This window comes from Oncorhynchus nerka, linkage group LG20, assembly GCF_034236695.1.
Source record: "Oncorhynchus nerka isolate Pitt River linkage group LG20, Oner_Uvic_2.0, whole genome shotgun sequence".
In the NCBI taxonomy this organism is placed as follows: domain Eukaryota; kingdom Metazoa; phylum Chordata; class Actinopteri; order Salmoniformes; family Salmonidae; genus Oncorhynchus; species Oncorhynchus nerka.
In genome coordinates this window covers 56,962,233-56,979,315 of record NC_088415.1, presented here as the reverse complement: position 1 = coordinate 56,979,315, position 17,083 = coordinate 56,962,233, and the positions used below count along the sequence as shown (strand labels likewise).

Below are 17,083 nucleotides of genomic sequence, written 5' to 3'. Positions count from 1 at the left end.
TGAAGGCTGTTCTAGTCCAGGGTGTAGTGGTGGGCACTGCTGCCTATAGGTGGACCTGGTCATAAAGGCTGTTCTAGTCCAGGGTGTAATGGTGGGCACTGCTGCCTATAGGTGGACCTGGTCATAAAGGCTGTTCTAGTCCAGGGTGTAGTGGTGGGCACTGCTGCCTATAGGTGGATCTGGTCATAAAGGCTGTTCTAGTCCAGGGTGTAGTGGTGGGCACTGCTGCCTATAGGTGGATCTGGTCATAAAGGCTGTTCTAGTCCAGGGTGTAGTGGTGGGCACTGCTGCCTATAGGTGGATCTGGTCATGAAGGCTGTTCTAGTCCAGGGTGTAGTGGTGGGCACTGCTGCCTATAGGTGGACCTGGTCATAAAGGCTGTTCTAGTCCAGGGTGTAGTGGTGGGCACTGCTGCCTATAGGTGGATCTGGTCATAAAGGCTGTTCTAGTCCAGGGTGTAGTGGTGGGCACTGCTGCCTATAGGTGGACCTGGTCATAAAAGGCTGTTCTAGTCCAGGGTGGAGTGGTGGGCACTGCTGCCTATAGGTGGATCTGGTCATAAAGGCTGTTCTAGTCCAGGGTGGAGTGGTGGGCACTGCTGCCTATAGGTGGATCTGGTCATAAAGGCTGTTCTAGTCCAGGGTGTAGTGGTGGGCACTGCTGCCTATAGGTGGACCTGGTCATAAAGGCTGTTCTAGTCCAGGGTGGAGTGGTGGGCACTGCTGCCTATAGGTGGATCTGGTCATAAAGGCTGTTCTAGTCCAGGGTGGAGTGGTGGGCACTGCTGCCTATAGGTGGACCTGGTCATAAAGGCTGTTCTAGTCCAGGGTGTAGTGGTGGGCACTGCTGCCTATAGGTGGACCTGGTCATAAAGGCTGTTCTAGTCCAGGGTGGAGTGGTGGGCACTGCTGCCTATAGGTGGATCTGGTCATAAAGGCTGTTCTAGTCCAGGGTGGAGTGGTGGGCACTGCTGCCTATAGGTGGATCTGGTCATAAAGGCTGTTCTAGTCCAGGGTGTAGTGGTGGGCACTGCTGCCTATAGGTGGATCTGGTCATAAAGGCTGTTCTAGTCCAGGGTGTAGTGGTGGGCACTGCTGCCTATAGGTGGACCTGGTCATAAAGGCTGTTCTAGTCCAGGGTGTAGTGGTGGGCACTGCTGCCTATAGGTGGATCTGGTCATAAAGGCTGTTCTAGTCCAGGGTGGAGTGGTGGGCACTGCTGCCTATAGGTGGATCTGGTCATAAAGGCTGTTCTAGTCCAGGGTGTAGTGGTGGGCACTGCTGCCTATAGGTGGACCTGGTCATAAAGGCTGTTCTAGTCCAGGGTGTAGTGGTGGGCACTGCTGCCTATAGGTGGATCTGGTCATAGAGGCTGTTCTAGTCCAGGGTGTAGTGGTGGGCACTGCTGCCTATAGGTGGACCTGGTCATAAAGGCTGTTCTAGTCCAGGGTGTAGTGGTGGGCACTGCTGCCTATAGGTGGACCTGGTCATAAAGGCTGTTCTAGTCCAGGGTGTAGTGGTGGGCACTGCTGCCTATAGGTGGATCTGGTCATAAAGGCTGTTCTAGTCCAGGGTGGAGTGGTGGGCACTGCTGCCTATAGGTGGATCTGGTCATAAAGGCTGTTCTAGTCCAGGGTGTAGTGGTGGGCACTGCTGCCTATAGGTGGACCTGGTCATAAAGGCTGTTCTAGTCCAGGGTGTAGTGGTGGGCACTGCTGCCTATAGGTGGATCTGGTCATAGAGGCTGTTCTAGTCCAGGGTGTAGTGGTGGGCACTGCTGCCTATAGGTGGACCTGGTCATAAAGGCTGTTCTAGTCCAGGGTGTAGTGGTGGGCACTGCTGCCTATAGGTGGACCTGGTCATAAAGGCTGTTCTAGTCCAGGGTGTAGTGGTGGGCACTGCTGCCTATTGGTGGATCTGGTCATAAAGGCTGTTCTAGTCCAGGGTGTAGTGGTGGGCACTGCTGCCTATAGGTGGACCTGGTCATAAAGGCTGTTCTAGTCCAGGGTGTAGTGGTGGGCACTGCTGCCTATAGGTGGACCTGGTCATAAAGGCTGTTCTAGTCCAGGGTGGAGTGGTGGGCACTGCTGCCTATAGGTGGACCTGGTCATAAAGGCTGTTCTAGTCCAGGGTGTAGTGGTGGGCCAGGTAAACATTTGGTTTTGAGGCACAGTCACAGGAAATACCTGCGTTTACCCGCTGTATTGTATCAGGGTGGAAGTCTTTTCGTGGTAACAGGGTGGAGATAACCACTTGTCCAAGCTTTTTCAATCACTCCCTTGAGTGCTGTGGCCACCCTTTCCTGCTATGCGTTCAGGTCATTTGTGCCTGTGTGTATTATTATGTGGCTGAGTGACCCTAGGTTGTCCCCACACAGAAGGTCTAGGGTGTGCTGGGTGTTTGGACACCAGAGTTTAGTGACAGTGTGTTTGGGAAAAAGTTAATTATCTTGTATATATTTCCCGTTTGAGTACAAAAGGAGTACAATCTGTGACTTGTGTTTGTCTTCAGTGGGTGTGGGGGCATTGTCAGGAGGGCTATCAGGGGGGCTGACAGACGGGGTGCTCAGAGGGGGTGGGATCCCCTGGGCTTGGGGTTCTTCATTTGTCTGTCCGGCCAGCTCTCTAATGAGTTGTTCTCTGGCCTTCATCTCTCATGGTCACAAACTGAGCAAGTGCTAAAACACTTGGCTCCTACGCTCCTACACGGACCTCCATAGAGACAGAGAGGTGAAGAGGTGACTGTAAAATAGGCAAGGAGACAAAGGAAACTAGAAAATTACACATAGGGGAATAGGAAGGGCCTCAGAAAACATGACCCCATTGGCCCCATGTGGGTATTCAGATTGGAAAGGTGGGCACACACCAAGCCCAACACAGGCTAGCCCACACCAAGCCCAACACAGGCTAGTCCACACCAAGCCCAACAGAGGCTAGCCCACACCAAGCCCAACACAGGCTAGCCCACACCAAGCCCAACACAGGCTAGCCCACACCAAGCCCAACACAGGCTAGCCCACACCAAGCCCAACAGAGGCTAGCCCACACCAAGCCCAACACAGGCTAGCCCACACCAAGCCCAACAGGGACTAGCCCACAGCAAGCCCAACACAGGCTAGCCCACACCAAGCCCAGCAGGGACTAGCCCACACCAAGCCCAACACAGGCTAGCCCACACCAAGCCCAGCAGGGACTAGCCCACACCAAGCCCAACACAGGCTAGCCCACACCAAGCCCAACAGAAGCTAGCCCACACCAAGCCCAACACAGGCTAGCCCACACCAAGCCCAACAGGGACTAGCCCACAGCAAGCCCAACACAGGCTAGCCCACACCAAGCCCAGCAGGGACTAGCCCACAGCAAGCCCAACACAGGCTAGCCCACACCAAGCCCAGCAGGGACTAGCCCACACCAAGCCCAACACAGGCTAGCCCACACCAAGCCCAGCAGGAAGTGGGGGCTCATTAGAATATTTGGGTTTGCATACAGTTTGTTTTGTGCAACCGTCACTTAGAGTGTCATTCCAGTTCAAGTCTTGTGTGATGTCAAAAAAAAAGTTTTAATGTTGTACACTACCAATGATGATGTCTTTAAACATACTTAAATAAGTGCATTTGACATATGAGAAATTCAACAGTTTTTCTTTGTAGGCTCAGCCCTGAACTATGTGCTGTCTGTCACCTCTGGCCCCATCTCAAATGGCCCAACAAAATACTTGTAGGGGCTAGTCAGCCCTGCCCCTGCAGAGGGGCCAAAATGTCTTTCTGTTGCAGTATCAAGCGGACTGATTATTGGAATATGTAATACTACTGCAGCCATGTTTGGTATCTATCTAAAACTTGTCCGACGAGGAGAACATTGATGCCATCTACTGTATATGGATGCATGATCTCTGTGACACTGTATTCAAGGACATCTTTTATCCTCTCAGAAATGCTCTATTGTACCCGGCCCACCACCTCAGGTCATCACACATAGATGTGACTTTCATCACATTAACTGGAGAGTCTTATTACGGGTCAAATGTGATGTATACAGGGTACAGTGCCTTCGGAAAGTATTCACACCATTTTACTTTTTCCACATTTTGTTACGTTAGAGCTTTATTCTAAAACGGATTACATTTTTTAAAATCCTCAGCAATCTACACGCAATATCCCATAATGACAAAGTGAAAACAGGTTTTTAGACATTTTTGCAAATGTGTTAAAGAACAAAAACAGAAATACCTTACATACATACAGTACCAGTCAAAAGTTTGGACGCACCGACAGGGTCACCAGAAAAGCACCATCATACCACCTCCTCCATGCTTCACGGTGGGAACCACACATGTGGAAATCATCCATTCACCTACTCTGCGTCTCACAGACACGGCGGTTTAAACCAAAAATCGCAAGCAAGTCTCTTCTTATTATTTGTGTCCTTTAGTTGTGGTTTCTTTGCAGCAATTCGATCATGAAGGCCTGATTCACACAGTTTCCTCTGAACAGTTGATGTTGAGATGTGTCTGTTACTTGAACTCTGTGAAGCATTTATTTGGGCTGCAATTTCTGAGGCTGGTACAATAACTCTAAATGAACTTATCCTCTGCAGTAGAGATAACCCTGGGTCTTCGTTTCCTGTGGCAGTCCTCATGAGAGCCAGTTTCATCATAGCGCTTGATGGTTTTTGCGACTGCAGTTGAGGAAACTTTCAAAGTTCTTAAACTTTTCTAGAATGACTGACCATGTTTTAAAGTAATGATGGATTGTCGTTTCTCTTTGCTTATTTGAGCTGTTCTTGCCATAATATGGACTCGGTCTTTTACCAAATAGGGCTGTCTTCTGTATATACCACCCCTACCTTTTCACAACACAACTGACTGGCTCAAATGCAATAAGGAAAGAAATTCCACAAATTAACTTCTAACAATTTTAACAAGACACACCTGTTAATTGAAATGCATTCCAGGTGACTACTTGGTTACTACAAGATTCCATATGTGTTATTTCATAGTTCTGATGTCTTCAATATTATTCTACAATGTAAAAAATAGTACAAAAATAAAGAAAAACCCTTGAATGAGTAGGTGTGTCCAAACATTTGACTGGTACTGTAAGTATTCAGACCCTTTCCTATGAGACTCGAAATTGAGCTCAGGTGCATCCTGTTTCCATTGATAAGGATGATCAATGGAAACATGATGCACCTGAGCTCAATTTCTAAATGTTTCTACAACTTGATTGGAGTCCACCTGTGGTAAATTCAATTGATTGGACATGATTTAAAAAGACACACACCAGTCTATATAAAGGTCCCACAGTTGACAGTGCATGTCAGAGCAAAAACCAAGCCATGAGGTTGAAGGAATTGTCCATGGAGTATAGAGTCGAGGCACAGATCTGGGGAAGGGTACAAAAGAATTCTGCAGCATTGAAGGTCCTCAAGAACACAGTGGCAAAACTGAGCAATCAGGGGGGGAAGGGCCTTGGTCAGAGAGGTGACCAAGATCCCAATGGTCACTCTGACAGAGCTCCAAAGTTTCTCTGTGGAGATGGGAGAAGCTTCCAGAAGGGCAACCACCTCTGCAGCACTCCACCAAATGCCTTCATGGTACAGTGGCCAGATGGAAGCCACTCCTCAGTAAAAGGCACATGACAGCCCGCTTGGAGTTTGCCAAAAGGCACCTAAAGGACTCTCAGACCATGAGAAACAAGATCCTCTGGTCTGAAAAAAACCAAGATTGAATTCTTTGGCCTGAGTGCCAAGCATCATGTCTGGAGGAAACCTGGCACCATCCCTACGGTGAAGCATGGGGGTGGCAGCATTATGCTGTGGGGATGTTTTTAAGTCAAGGAGTCAGAATACTTCCCGAATGCACTGTATATGATAAATATCACCCAAATGTATGTAGGATAGTAACAACTTGGTTGTATTTCTGATACAATGTATCATGTTCCTTATATAACTTTAAGGCTTGAAAACTATGCAATTTATGCATTGAACTAAATTGTAATGAATAAATTATTTAAATAAATACATTCATATTAAATAGAAAAAGAGCATCGGCCCAATGTGGGCAGCCTACATGGGGCCAATATTTTGGTCCGCATTGGGCCAATGTGGGTATGTTTGCTGGGAAAAGCTTTGTTCAGGCAAAGTGAGGGCTGTCTTCACCTAATATGGGCTGCCAACACTGGGAAACACTGGGCCACACTCAATGCCTACGTGGAGTCGATGAACAAAGGCGCATTGGCCCAATATTGGCAGCCTACATGGGCCAACATTTTGCCAATGTGGACATGTTTGCTGGGAATACACAGGATAATGAGATATAAAGCTATTCAACAATTAGAACCCAACAAGATATAAAGCTATTCAACAATTAGAACCCAGCTCAAGTGTGATCCCTGTGCTACCTGAGACAGATGCAGAGACAGAGACACTGCAGCCTTTGTTGTCTGTGTCTGTGTGCATGTATCAGACACCACCAGTGGTTCAAAGAAGAGAATAGAGAAACCCTACAGCCACTCTAATTCCAGGAGATATGATTGTCCTAGATTTTGAGTTCAGTTTACATCCAGGCTCCAGCCACCTAACCAACAAAGGCTGTCTACAGTCTCCATAGGGGGTGTTCCTTACAGTAGATGAACACAGCATCCTGCATGTCTGTGGAAAGCCCTGTCTGCTCTCTGTAAATGTGATATACAGTAAAAGTGTATGTTCAAGACTACTGTCTAATTTAACAGCATCTCAAACCACACTATTCTGTATTGACTAACTTCTAAGGCTCTCATTTTTTATCCTCTGGCAAATGCCTGCCACCAATACTTTCAGTCTTTGTGTGTCCTCAAACTTAAAGCTTCTCCTTTAAATAACGCCCCACACATTTCTAATAGTATAGGCTAAAATGGGGAATATTCAAGACATAATATCACTAATATTGTTTAATCTAACTTCACTGTATTCTGTGCTCACTCAACATCGTCAAAACAAAGGAGATGATCGGGGACTTCAGGAAACAGCAGAGGAAGCACTCCACTATCCACATGGAAGGGACAGCAGTGAAGAAGGTGGAAAGTTTTAAGTTCCTGGGTGTACACATCACAGACAAATTGAAATGGTCCACCCACACAGGCAGTGTGGTGAAGAAGGCGCAACAGTGCCTCTTCAACCTCAGGAGGCTGAAGAAATTTGACTTGTCACCCAAAACCCTGACAAACTTCTACAGATGCACAATCGAGAGCATCCTGTTGGGCTGTATCACCGCCTGGTACGGCAACTGCACCGCCCACAACCGTAAGGCTCTCCAGACGGTAGTGAGGTCTGCACAACGCATCACCAGGCAAACTACCTGCCCTCCATGACACCTACAGCACCCAATGTCACAGGAAGGCCAAAAAGATCATCAAGGACAACAACCACCAGAGCCACTGCCTGTTCACGCCGCTATCATCCAGAAGGCGAGGTCAGTACAGGTGCATCAAAGCTGGGACCGAGAGACTGAAAAACAGCTTCTATCTTAAGGCCACCAGACTGCTTAACAGCAATCACTAACTCAGACAGGCTGCTGCCTACATTGAGACCCAATCACTGGACACTTTAATAAATGGATTACTAGTCACTTTAAACAATGCCAATGTAAATGATTCCACTTTAATAACATTTACATATCTTACATTACTCATATCAAATGTACAGTTGAAGTCAGAAGCTTACAGACACCTAAGCCAAATACATTTAAACTCAGTATTTCACAATTCCGGACATTTAATCCTAGTAAAAATTCCCTGTTTTAGGTCACTTAGGATCACCACTTTATATTAAGAATGTGAAATGTCAGTATAATAGTAGAGAGAATGATTTATTTCAGCTTTTATTTTTTTCATCACATTCCCAGTGGGTCAGAAGTTTACATACACTCAATTAGTATTCGGTAGCATCGCCTTGAAATTGTTTAACTTGGGTCAAACATTTTGGGTAGCCTTCCACAAGCTTCCCACAATACGTTGGGTGAATTTTGGCCCATTCCTCCTGACAGAGCTGGTGTAACTCAGTCAGGTTTGTAGGCCTCCTTGCTCGCACACGCCTTTTCAGTTCTGCCCACAAATGTTCTATGGGATTGAGGTCAGGGCTTTGTGGTGGCCATTCCAATAGCTTGACTTTGTTGTCCATAATTCATTTTTCCACAACTTTGGAAGTATGCTTGGGGTCATTGTCCATTTGGAAGACCCATTTGCAACCAAGCTTTAACTTCCTGACTGATGTCTTGAGATGTTGCTTCAATATATCCACAAAATGTAACATTTTCCTACCTCATGATGCCATCTATTTGTGAATTGCACCAGTCCCTCCTGCAGCAAAGCACCCTCACAACATGATGCTGCCATCCCCATGCTTCACGGTTTGGATGGTGTTCTTCGGCTGGCAAGCCTACCCCAAACATAACGATGGTCATTATGGCCAAACAGTTCTATTTTTGTTTCATCAGACCAGAGGACATTTCTCCAAAAAGTATGATCGTTGTCCCCATGTGTAGTTGCAAACTGTAGTCTGGCTTTTTTTATGCCGGTTTTGGAGCAGTGGCTTCTTCCTTGCTGAGCGGCCTTTCAGGTTATGTCGATATAGGACTCGTTTTACTGTGGATATAGATACTTTTGTACCTGTTTCCTCCAGCATTTTCACAAGGTCCTTTGCTGTTGTTCTGGGATTGATTTGCACTTTTCACATCAAATACGTTCATCTCTAGGAGACCGAACACGTCTCCTTCCTGAGCGGTATGACAGCTGCGTAGTCCCATGGTGTTTATACTTGCATACTATTGTTTGTACAGATGAAGGTGGTACCTTCAGGCATTTGGAAATTGCTCCCAATGATGAACCAGACTTGTGGAGGTCTACCATTTTCTTCTGAGGTCTTGGCTGATTTCTTTTGATTTTCCCATGATGTCAAGCAAAGGTACAAAGGTACACCTCCAATTGACTCTAATGATGTCATTAGCCTATCAGAAGCTTCTAAAGCCATGACATTTTCTGGAATTTTCCAAGCTGTTTAAAGTCAACTTAGTGTATGTAACTTCTGACTCACTGGAATTGTGATACAGTGAATTATAAGTGAAATAATCTGTCTGTAAACAATTGTTGGAAATATTACTTGTGTCATGCACAAAGTAGATGTCCTAACCGACTTGCCAAAACTATAGTTTGTTAACAAGAAATTTGTGGAGTGGTTGAAAAACAAGTTTTAATAACTCCAACCTTAGTGTATGTAAACTTCCGACTTTATATACTGTATTTTATACCATCTATTGCACCTTGCCTATGCTGCTTGGCCATCGCTCATCCATATACTTACATGTACATATTCTCATTCACCCCTTTAGATTTGTGTGTATTAGTTAGTTGTTGGGGAATTTTTAGATTACTTGTTAGATATTACTGCACTGTCGGAACTAGAATAACAAGCATCTCTGCTAACCATGTGTATGTGACCAACAAAAATTTGATTGGATTTGATCCATAATGACCACCACTGTAGTCCTGGCCCTTCACTATTCCTCCATCTAGCTATAGGTAGGTGTGGTGATATACCTTGCCTAGTCCTCCATCCTCCCTCCAGCTATAGGGCCATTCCCTAGTCCTCCGTCGTCCCTCCAACTATAGGTAGGTGTGGTGATATACCTTGCCTAGTCCTCCATCCTCCCTCCAGCTATAGGGCCATTCCCTAGTCCTCCGTCGTCCCTCCAACTATAGGTAGGTGTGGTGATATACCTTGCCTAGTCCTCCATCCTCCCTCCAGCTATAGGGCCATTCCCTAGTCCTCCGTCGTCCCTCCAACTATAGGTAGGTGTGGTGATATACCTTGCCTAGTCCTCCATCCTCCCTCCAGCTATAGGGCCATTCCCTAGTCCTCCGTCCTCCCTCCAACTATAGGTAGGTGTGGTGATATACCTTGCCTAGTCCTCCATCCTCCCTCCAGCTATAGGGCCATTCCCTAGCCCTTCGTCCTCCCTCCAACCATGGGGAGGTGTGGTGATATACCTTGCCTAGTCCTCCATCCTCCCTCCAGCTATAGGGCCATTCCCTAGTCCTCCGTCCTCCCTCCAACTATAGGTAGGTGTGGTGATATACCTTGCCTAGTCCTCCATCCTCCCTCCAGCTATAGGGCCATTCCCTAGTCCTCCGTCGTCCCTCCAACTATAGGTAGGTGTGGTGATATACCTTGCCTAGTCCTCCATCCTCCCTCCAGCTATAGGGCCATTCCCTAGTCCTCCGTCCTCCCTCCAACTATAGGTAGGTGTGGTGATATACCTTGCCTAGTCCTCCATCCTCCCTCCAGCTATAGGGCCATTCCCTAGCCCTCCGTCCTCCCTCCAACCATGGGGAGGTGTGGTGATATACCTTGCCTAGTCCTCCATCCTCCCTCCAGCTATAGGGCCATTCCCTAGTCCTCCGTCCTCCCTCCAACTATAGGTAGGTGTGGTGATATACCTTGCCTAGTCCTCCATCCTCCCTCCAGCTATAGGGCCATTCCCTAGCCCTCCGTCCTCCCTCCAACCATGGGGAGGTGTGGTGATATACCTTGCCTAGTCCTCCATCCTCCCTCCAGCTATAGGGCCATTCCCTAGCCTTCCGTCCTCCCTCCAACTATAGGTAGGTGTGGTGATATACCTTGCCTAGTCCTCCATCCTCCCTCCAGCTATAGGGCCATTCCCTAGTCCTCCGTCGTCCCTCCAACTATAGGTAGGTGTGGTGATATACCTTGCCTAGTCCTCCATCCTCCCTCCAGCTATAGGGCCATTCCCTAGTCCTCCGTCCGTCCTCCCTCCAACTATAGGTAGGTGTGGTGATATACCTTGCCTAGTCCTCCATCCTCCCTCCTGCTATAGGGCCATTCCCTAGTCCTCCGTCCTCCCTCCAACTATGGGGAGGTGTAGTGATATACCTTGCCTAGTCCTCCATCCTCCCTCCAGCTATAGGGCCATTCCCTAGTCCTCCGTCGTCCCTCCAACTATAGGTAGGTGTGGTGATATACCTTGCCTAGTCCTCCATCCTCCCTCCAGCTATAGGGCCATTCCCTAGTCCTCCGTCCTCCCTCCAACTATGGGGAGGTGTAGTGATATACCTTGCCTAGTCCTCCATCCTCCCTCCAGCTATAGGGCCATTCCCTAGTCCTCCGTCCTCCCTCCAACTATAGGTAGGTGTGGTGATATACCTTGCCTAGTCCTCCATCCTCCCTCCAGCTATAGGGCCATTCCCTAGTCCTCCGTCCTCCCTCCAACTATGGGGAGGTGTGGTGATATACCTTGCCTAGTCTTCCATCCTCCCTCCAGCTATAGGGCCATTCCCTAGTCCTCCGTCCTCCCTCCAGCTATGGGGAGGTGTGGTGATATACATTCCCTAGTCCTCCATCCTCCCTCCAGCTATAGGGCCATTCCCTAGTCCTCCGTCCTCCCTCCAGCTATGGGGAGGTGTGGTGATATACCTTACCTAGTCCTCCATCCCCCCTCCAGCTATAGGGCCATTCCCTAGTCCTCCGTCCTCCCTCCAACCATGGGGAGGTGTGGTGATATACCTTGCCTAGTCCTCCATCCTCCCTCCAGCTATAGGGCCATTTCCTAGTCCTCCGTCCTCCCTCCAACTATGGGGAGGTGTGGTGATATACCTTGCCTAGTCCTCCATCCTCCCTCCAGCTATAGGGCCATTCCCTAGTCCTCCGTCCTCCCTCCAACTATAGGTAGGTGTGGTGATATACCTTGCCTAGTCCTCCATCCTCCCTCCAACTATAGGGCCATTCCCTAGTCCTCCGTCCTCCCTCCAGCTATAGGGCCATTCCCTAGTCCTCCGTCCTCCCTCCAACTATAGGTAGGTGTGGTGATATACCTTGCCTAGTCCTCCATCCTCCCTCCAGCTATAGGGCCATTCCCTAGTCCTCTGTCCTCCCTCCAACTATAGGTAGGTGTGGTGATATACCTTGCCTAGTCCTCCATTCTCCCTCCAGCTATAGGGCCATTTCCTAGTCCTCCATCCTCCCTCCAACTATGGGGAGGTGTGGTGATATACCTTACCTAGTCCTCCATCCTCCCTCCAGCTATAGGGCCATTTCCTAGTCCTCCGTCCTCCCTCCAACTATGGGGAGGTGTGGTGATATACCTTACCTAGTCCTCCATCCTCCCTCCAGCTATAGGGCCATTGCCTAGTCCTCCATCCTCCATCCAACTATGGGGAGGTGTGGTGATATACCTTGCCTAGTCCTCCATCCTCCCTCCAGCTATAGGGCCATTCCCTAGTCCTCCGTCCTCCCTCCAACTATAGGTAGGTGTGGTGATATACCTTGCCTAGTCCTCCATCCTCCCTCCAGCTATAGGGCCATTCCCTAGTCCTCCGTCCTCCCTCCAACTATAGGTAGGTGTGGTGATATACCTTGCCTAGTCCTCCATCCTCCCTCCAGCTATAGGGCCATTCCCTAGTCCTCCGTCCTCCCTCCAACTATGGGGAGGTGTGGTGATATACCTTGCCTAGTCTTCCATCCTCCCTCCAGCTATAGGGCCATTCCCTAGTCCTCCGTCCTCCCTCCAGCTATGGGAAGGTGTGGTGATATACATTCCCTAGTCCTCCATCCTCCCTCCAGCTATAGGGCCATTCCCTAGTCCTCCGTCCTCCCTCCAGCTATGGGGAGGTGTGGTGATATACCTTACCTAGTCCTCCATCCCCCCTCCAGCTATAGGGCCATTCCCTAGTCCTCCGTCCTCCCTCCAACCATGGGGAGGTGTGGTGATATACCTTGCCTAGTCCTCCATCCTTCCTCCAGCTATAGGGCCATTTCCTAGTCCTCCGTCCTCCCTCCAACTATGGGGAGGTGTGGTGATATACCTTGCTTAGTCCTCCATCCTCCCTCCAGCTATAGGGCCATTCCCTAGTCCTCCGTCCTCCCTCCAACTATAGGTAGGTGTGGTGATATACCTTGCCTAGTCCTCCATCCTCCCTCCAACTATAGGGCCATTCCCTAGTCCTCCGTCCTCCCTCCAGCTATAGGGCCATTCCCTAGTCCTCCGTCCTCCCTCCAACTATAGGTAGGTGTGGTGATATACCTTGCCTAGTCCTCCATCCTCCCTCCAGCTATAGGGCCATTCCCTAGTCCTCTGTCCTCCCTCCAACTATAGGTAGGTGTGGTGATATACCTTGCCTAGTCCTCCATCCTCCCTCCAGCTATAGGGCCATTTCCTAGTCCTCCGTCCTCCCTCCAACTATGGGGAGGTGTGGTGATATACCTTACCTAGTCCTCCATCCTCCCTCCAGCTATAGGGCCATTTCCTAGTCCTCCGTCCTCCCTCCAACTATGGGGAGGTGTGGTGATATACATTACCTAGTCCTCCATCCTCCCTCCAGCTATAGGGCCATTCCCTAGTCCTCCATCCTCCATCCAACTATGGGGAGGTGTGGTGATATTGCTCTCTGTCTGATGTCACAACACCTCCAATGACAACTGATGAACTATAAAAGGTGTCTCATTAAACCTCATAAAAATATTGCCTATTTTAACATGGAAAACATGGTAAGACTCATCTGACTCTGGTATCACTCGCTGTACTTGATCTGAATAAACCTTATTCAACCCTTGTGTTGTAATGTCAGTCTGGGTTATTAGACAGTGTTATTGGACCGAGGTGTAGCGTAGGCGCAAATCTCACAAGTACTTGATTCCAAAATCAAATTCCCTGTTTACTGTTATGAATGTATAAGGGGAGGGGTGGTGATGGTGGTGGTGGTGGAGACAGAGGGTTGTTGATGTACTGTATAAGCGTAACTGTTATGAACTGTGGAAAGAATTTCCTCTTGAATGACAAAGTTTAAGTTTAAAGTTTAAGGTGCATCTTAGCCAGTTATCCATGTGTATGGTGTACCCTATGGGTCTACCCACCTTATCAGAGCAAGTGTTGTCATCGGGCCCTCCCCCGATGACAAAGAGCTTCCCAGCACAGCTGGACACGGCCGGAGAACTGACCGCCTCCTTCATGGGAGCCACCTCTGTCCAGCGGTTAGAGAAGGAGTCATAGCACTCCACACTACTCAGACGACTCTGACCGTCATACCCTCCCACTGCATAGACCTGTACAGAGAACACACATATAATCACAGTGGTTAGAACAATATTGATTAGCGTTTGCATTGGCTACAATGCACAAACACCTCTGGTAAGAATTCCCCTGCCAAGAGTGCTCAACCTGTGCACACACAAAATCCTGCCTAAGCACTGCATATACAGTACCAGTCAAAAGTTTGGACACACCTACTCATTCAAGGGTTTTTCTTTATTTTACTATTTTCTACATTGTAGAATAATAGTGAAGACATCAGAACTATGAATAAACTCATATGGAATCACGCAGTAACCAAAAAAGTGTTAAACAAATCAAAACATATTTTATATTTGAGATTCTTCAAATAGCTACCCTTTGCCTTGATTACAGTTTTGCACACTCTTGGCATTCTCTCAACCAGCTTCATGAGGTAGTCACCTGGAACGCATTTCAATTAACATGTGTGCCTTGTTATAAGTTAATTGACCTTCATTGAAATGCATTCCAGGTGACTACCTCATGAAGCTGGTTGAGAGAATGACAAGAGTGTGCAACAAGGCAAAGGGTGGCTACTTTGAAGAATCTCAAATATATCGTATATTTTATATTTGTTTAACACTTCTTTGGTTACTGGTACTGTATGACACATACGAACACACGCACCCATGCATGCACAGTGCCTTTGTCTGTGTCATAGAGACAGGTTTGTTTACAAGACGCCACTGTTCCATGTGTGTATACCAGTTCCTGCCTCTTGAGGTAGAACCAGTCAATCCAGTAAACGGTATAAGATGACCTAATTCATGCTTTAAAATAAAAAATATAAAAAAATCACCTTTATTTAACCAGGTAGGCCAGTTGAGAACAAGTTCTCATTTACAACTGTGGCCTGACCAAGATAAAGCAAAGCAGTGCGACATCAACAACAACACAGAGTTACACATGGTATAAACAAATGTACAGTCCAATAACACAATAGAAAAGTCTATATACAATGTGTGCAAATGAAGTAAGATTAGGGAGGTAAAGCAATAAATAGGCCATAGTGGCAAAATAATTACAATTTAGCATTAACACTGGAGTGATAGATGTGCAGAAGATGAATGTGCAAGTAGAGATACTGGGGTGCAAAGGCACAACAAAATAAATAACAGTATGGGGATGAGGTAGTTGGGTGGGCTATTTACAGATAGGCTATGTCCCGGTGCAATGATCTGTAAGCTGCTCTGACAGCTGATGCTTAAAGTTAGTGAGGGAGATATGGGTCATCAGCTTCAGTGATTTTTGCATTTCGTTCCAGTCATTGGCAGCAGAGAACTGGAAGGAAAGGCGGCCAGACGAGGAAATGGCTTTGGGGATGACCAGTGACATATTCCTGCTGGAGCGCGTGCTACGGGTGGGTGCTGCTATGGTGACCAGTGAGCTAAGATAAGGCTGGGCTTTACCTAGCAAAGACTTATAGATGACCTGGAGCCAGTGGGTTTGGCGAAGAATATGAAGTGAGGGCCAGCCAACGAGAGCCAGCCAACGAGAGCATACAGGTCGTAGTGGTGGGTAGTATATGTGGCTTTGGTAACAAAACGCATGGCACTGTGATAGACTGCATCCAATTTGCTGAGTAGAGTGTGGAGGCTATTTTGTAAATGACATCGCCGAAGTCAAGGATAGTCAGTTTTACGAGGGTATGTTTGGCAGCATGAGTGAGGATGCTTTGTTGTGAAACAGAAAGCTGATTCTAGATTTAATTTTGGATTGGAGATGCTTAATGTGAGTCTAGAAGGAGAGTTTACAGTCTAACCAGACACCTAGGTATTTGTAGTTGTCCACATATTCTAAGTCAGAACCGTCCAGAGTAGTGATGCTAGACGGGGGGCAGGTGCAGGTAGCGATCGGTTGAAAAGCATGCATTTAGTTTTACTTGAATTTAAGAGCAGTTGGAGGCCACGGAAGGAGAGTTGTATGGTATTGAAGCTCGTCTGGAGGTTAGTTAACACAGTGTCCAAAGAAGGGCCAGAAGTATACAGAATGGTATCGTCTGCGTAGAGGTGGATCAGAGAATCACCAGCAGCAAGAGCGACATCATTGATGTATACAGAGAAAAGAGTCGGCCCGAGAATTGAACCCTGTGGCACCCCCATAGACTTCCAGAGGTCCGGACAACAGGCCCTCTGATTTGACACACTAAACTCTGTCTGAGAGTAGTTGGTGTACCAGGCGAGGCAGTCATTTGAGAAACCAACTATATATGACTTTATTACAACTGGCACCATAACCCTCCTATTTGTGTGTGTGTGTCACGGGTAATATATGAAAGACATAGCAGACAGTAATCACATCAGATGAACTAGCTCTTCAACTCAATCACACTACACCGCGTACGCACGCACGCGCACATGCACATTCACACATACATCCAATTTCCAAATTCCGGTCTGGAATGGATGGCTGATTTAAACTCATTTCATGTTCAGAACCTTTGAATGTGAATTCATTGGGTTTCACATATCTTTCACCCGAGTCATTCATGTATAATCGCAGTTTTCCGTGAAATAGCATGAGAACATGGTAGTCAATAATACATCAGATAATGATGGGCTCACCATTTAGTCATTTTAACTACCATTTAATCCAATAGCAAAAAAAAAATCAAAACTGTTCTTTTTGAACTGCTGAATAGAAAGAATTGTCAATGGTAAATAAGATTTTCCATGTAGTATTTGACTAAAACTTGACAGTCCCCTGGTGGTTGATGTTAATGGGTTCAAAGCATATACATTCAGGAAGGTAGAGGAAAAACTGAAGGATCTGTGCCAGAGAGACAGAGAGACAGAGCAGACAGTGACTGGTTCAACTGATATACAAACACATCAACACGTCTCTTGTGCAACCTGTTGCCTCTTGGCTGTTCCTGCCTCTCTTCTACATAGGCAGGTGAGCAGGTAGAGAGGAAGAGAGGGAGGGAGATCGCGAGGGAGGACGAGGGGGGGTGGAGGTAGAGAGGAAGAGAGAAATAGGAAGAAAGG

The 17,083-nt window shown here is 47.5% G+C and overlaps 1 protein-coding gene across 2 annotated transcripts in view; it reads right to left on the bottom strand.

The window, feature by feature from the left end:
* LOC115102848 (kelch-like protein 24) overlaps positions 1-17,083 on the bottom strand; it is a 64,188-nt gene that overhangs the window by 9,718 nt on the left and 37,387 nt on the right. For both annotated transcript variants that reach the window (XM_029623222.2, XM_029623221.2), the window contains one exon: positions 13,901-14,089. In XM_029623222.2, coding sequence (XP_029479082.1) covers positions 13,901-14,089 — 189 coding nt within the window. The remainder of the gene's footprint in view (positions 1-13,900; positions 14,090-17,083) is intronic.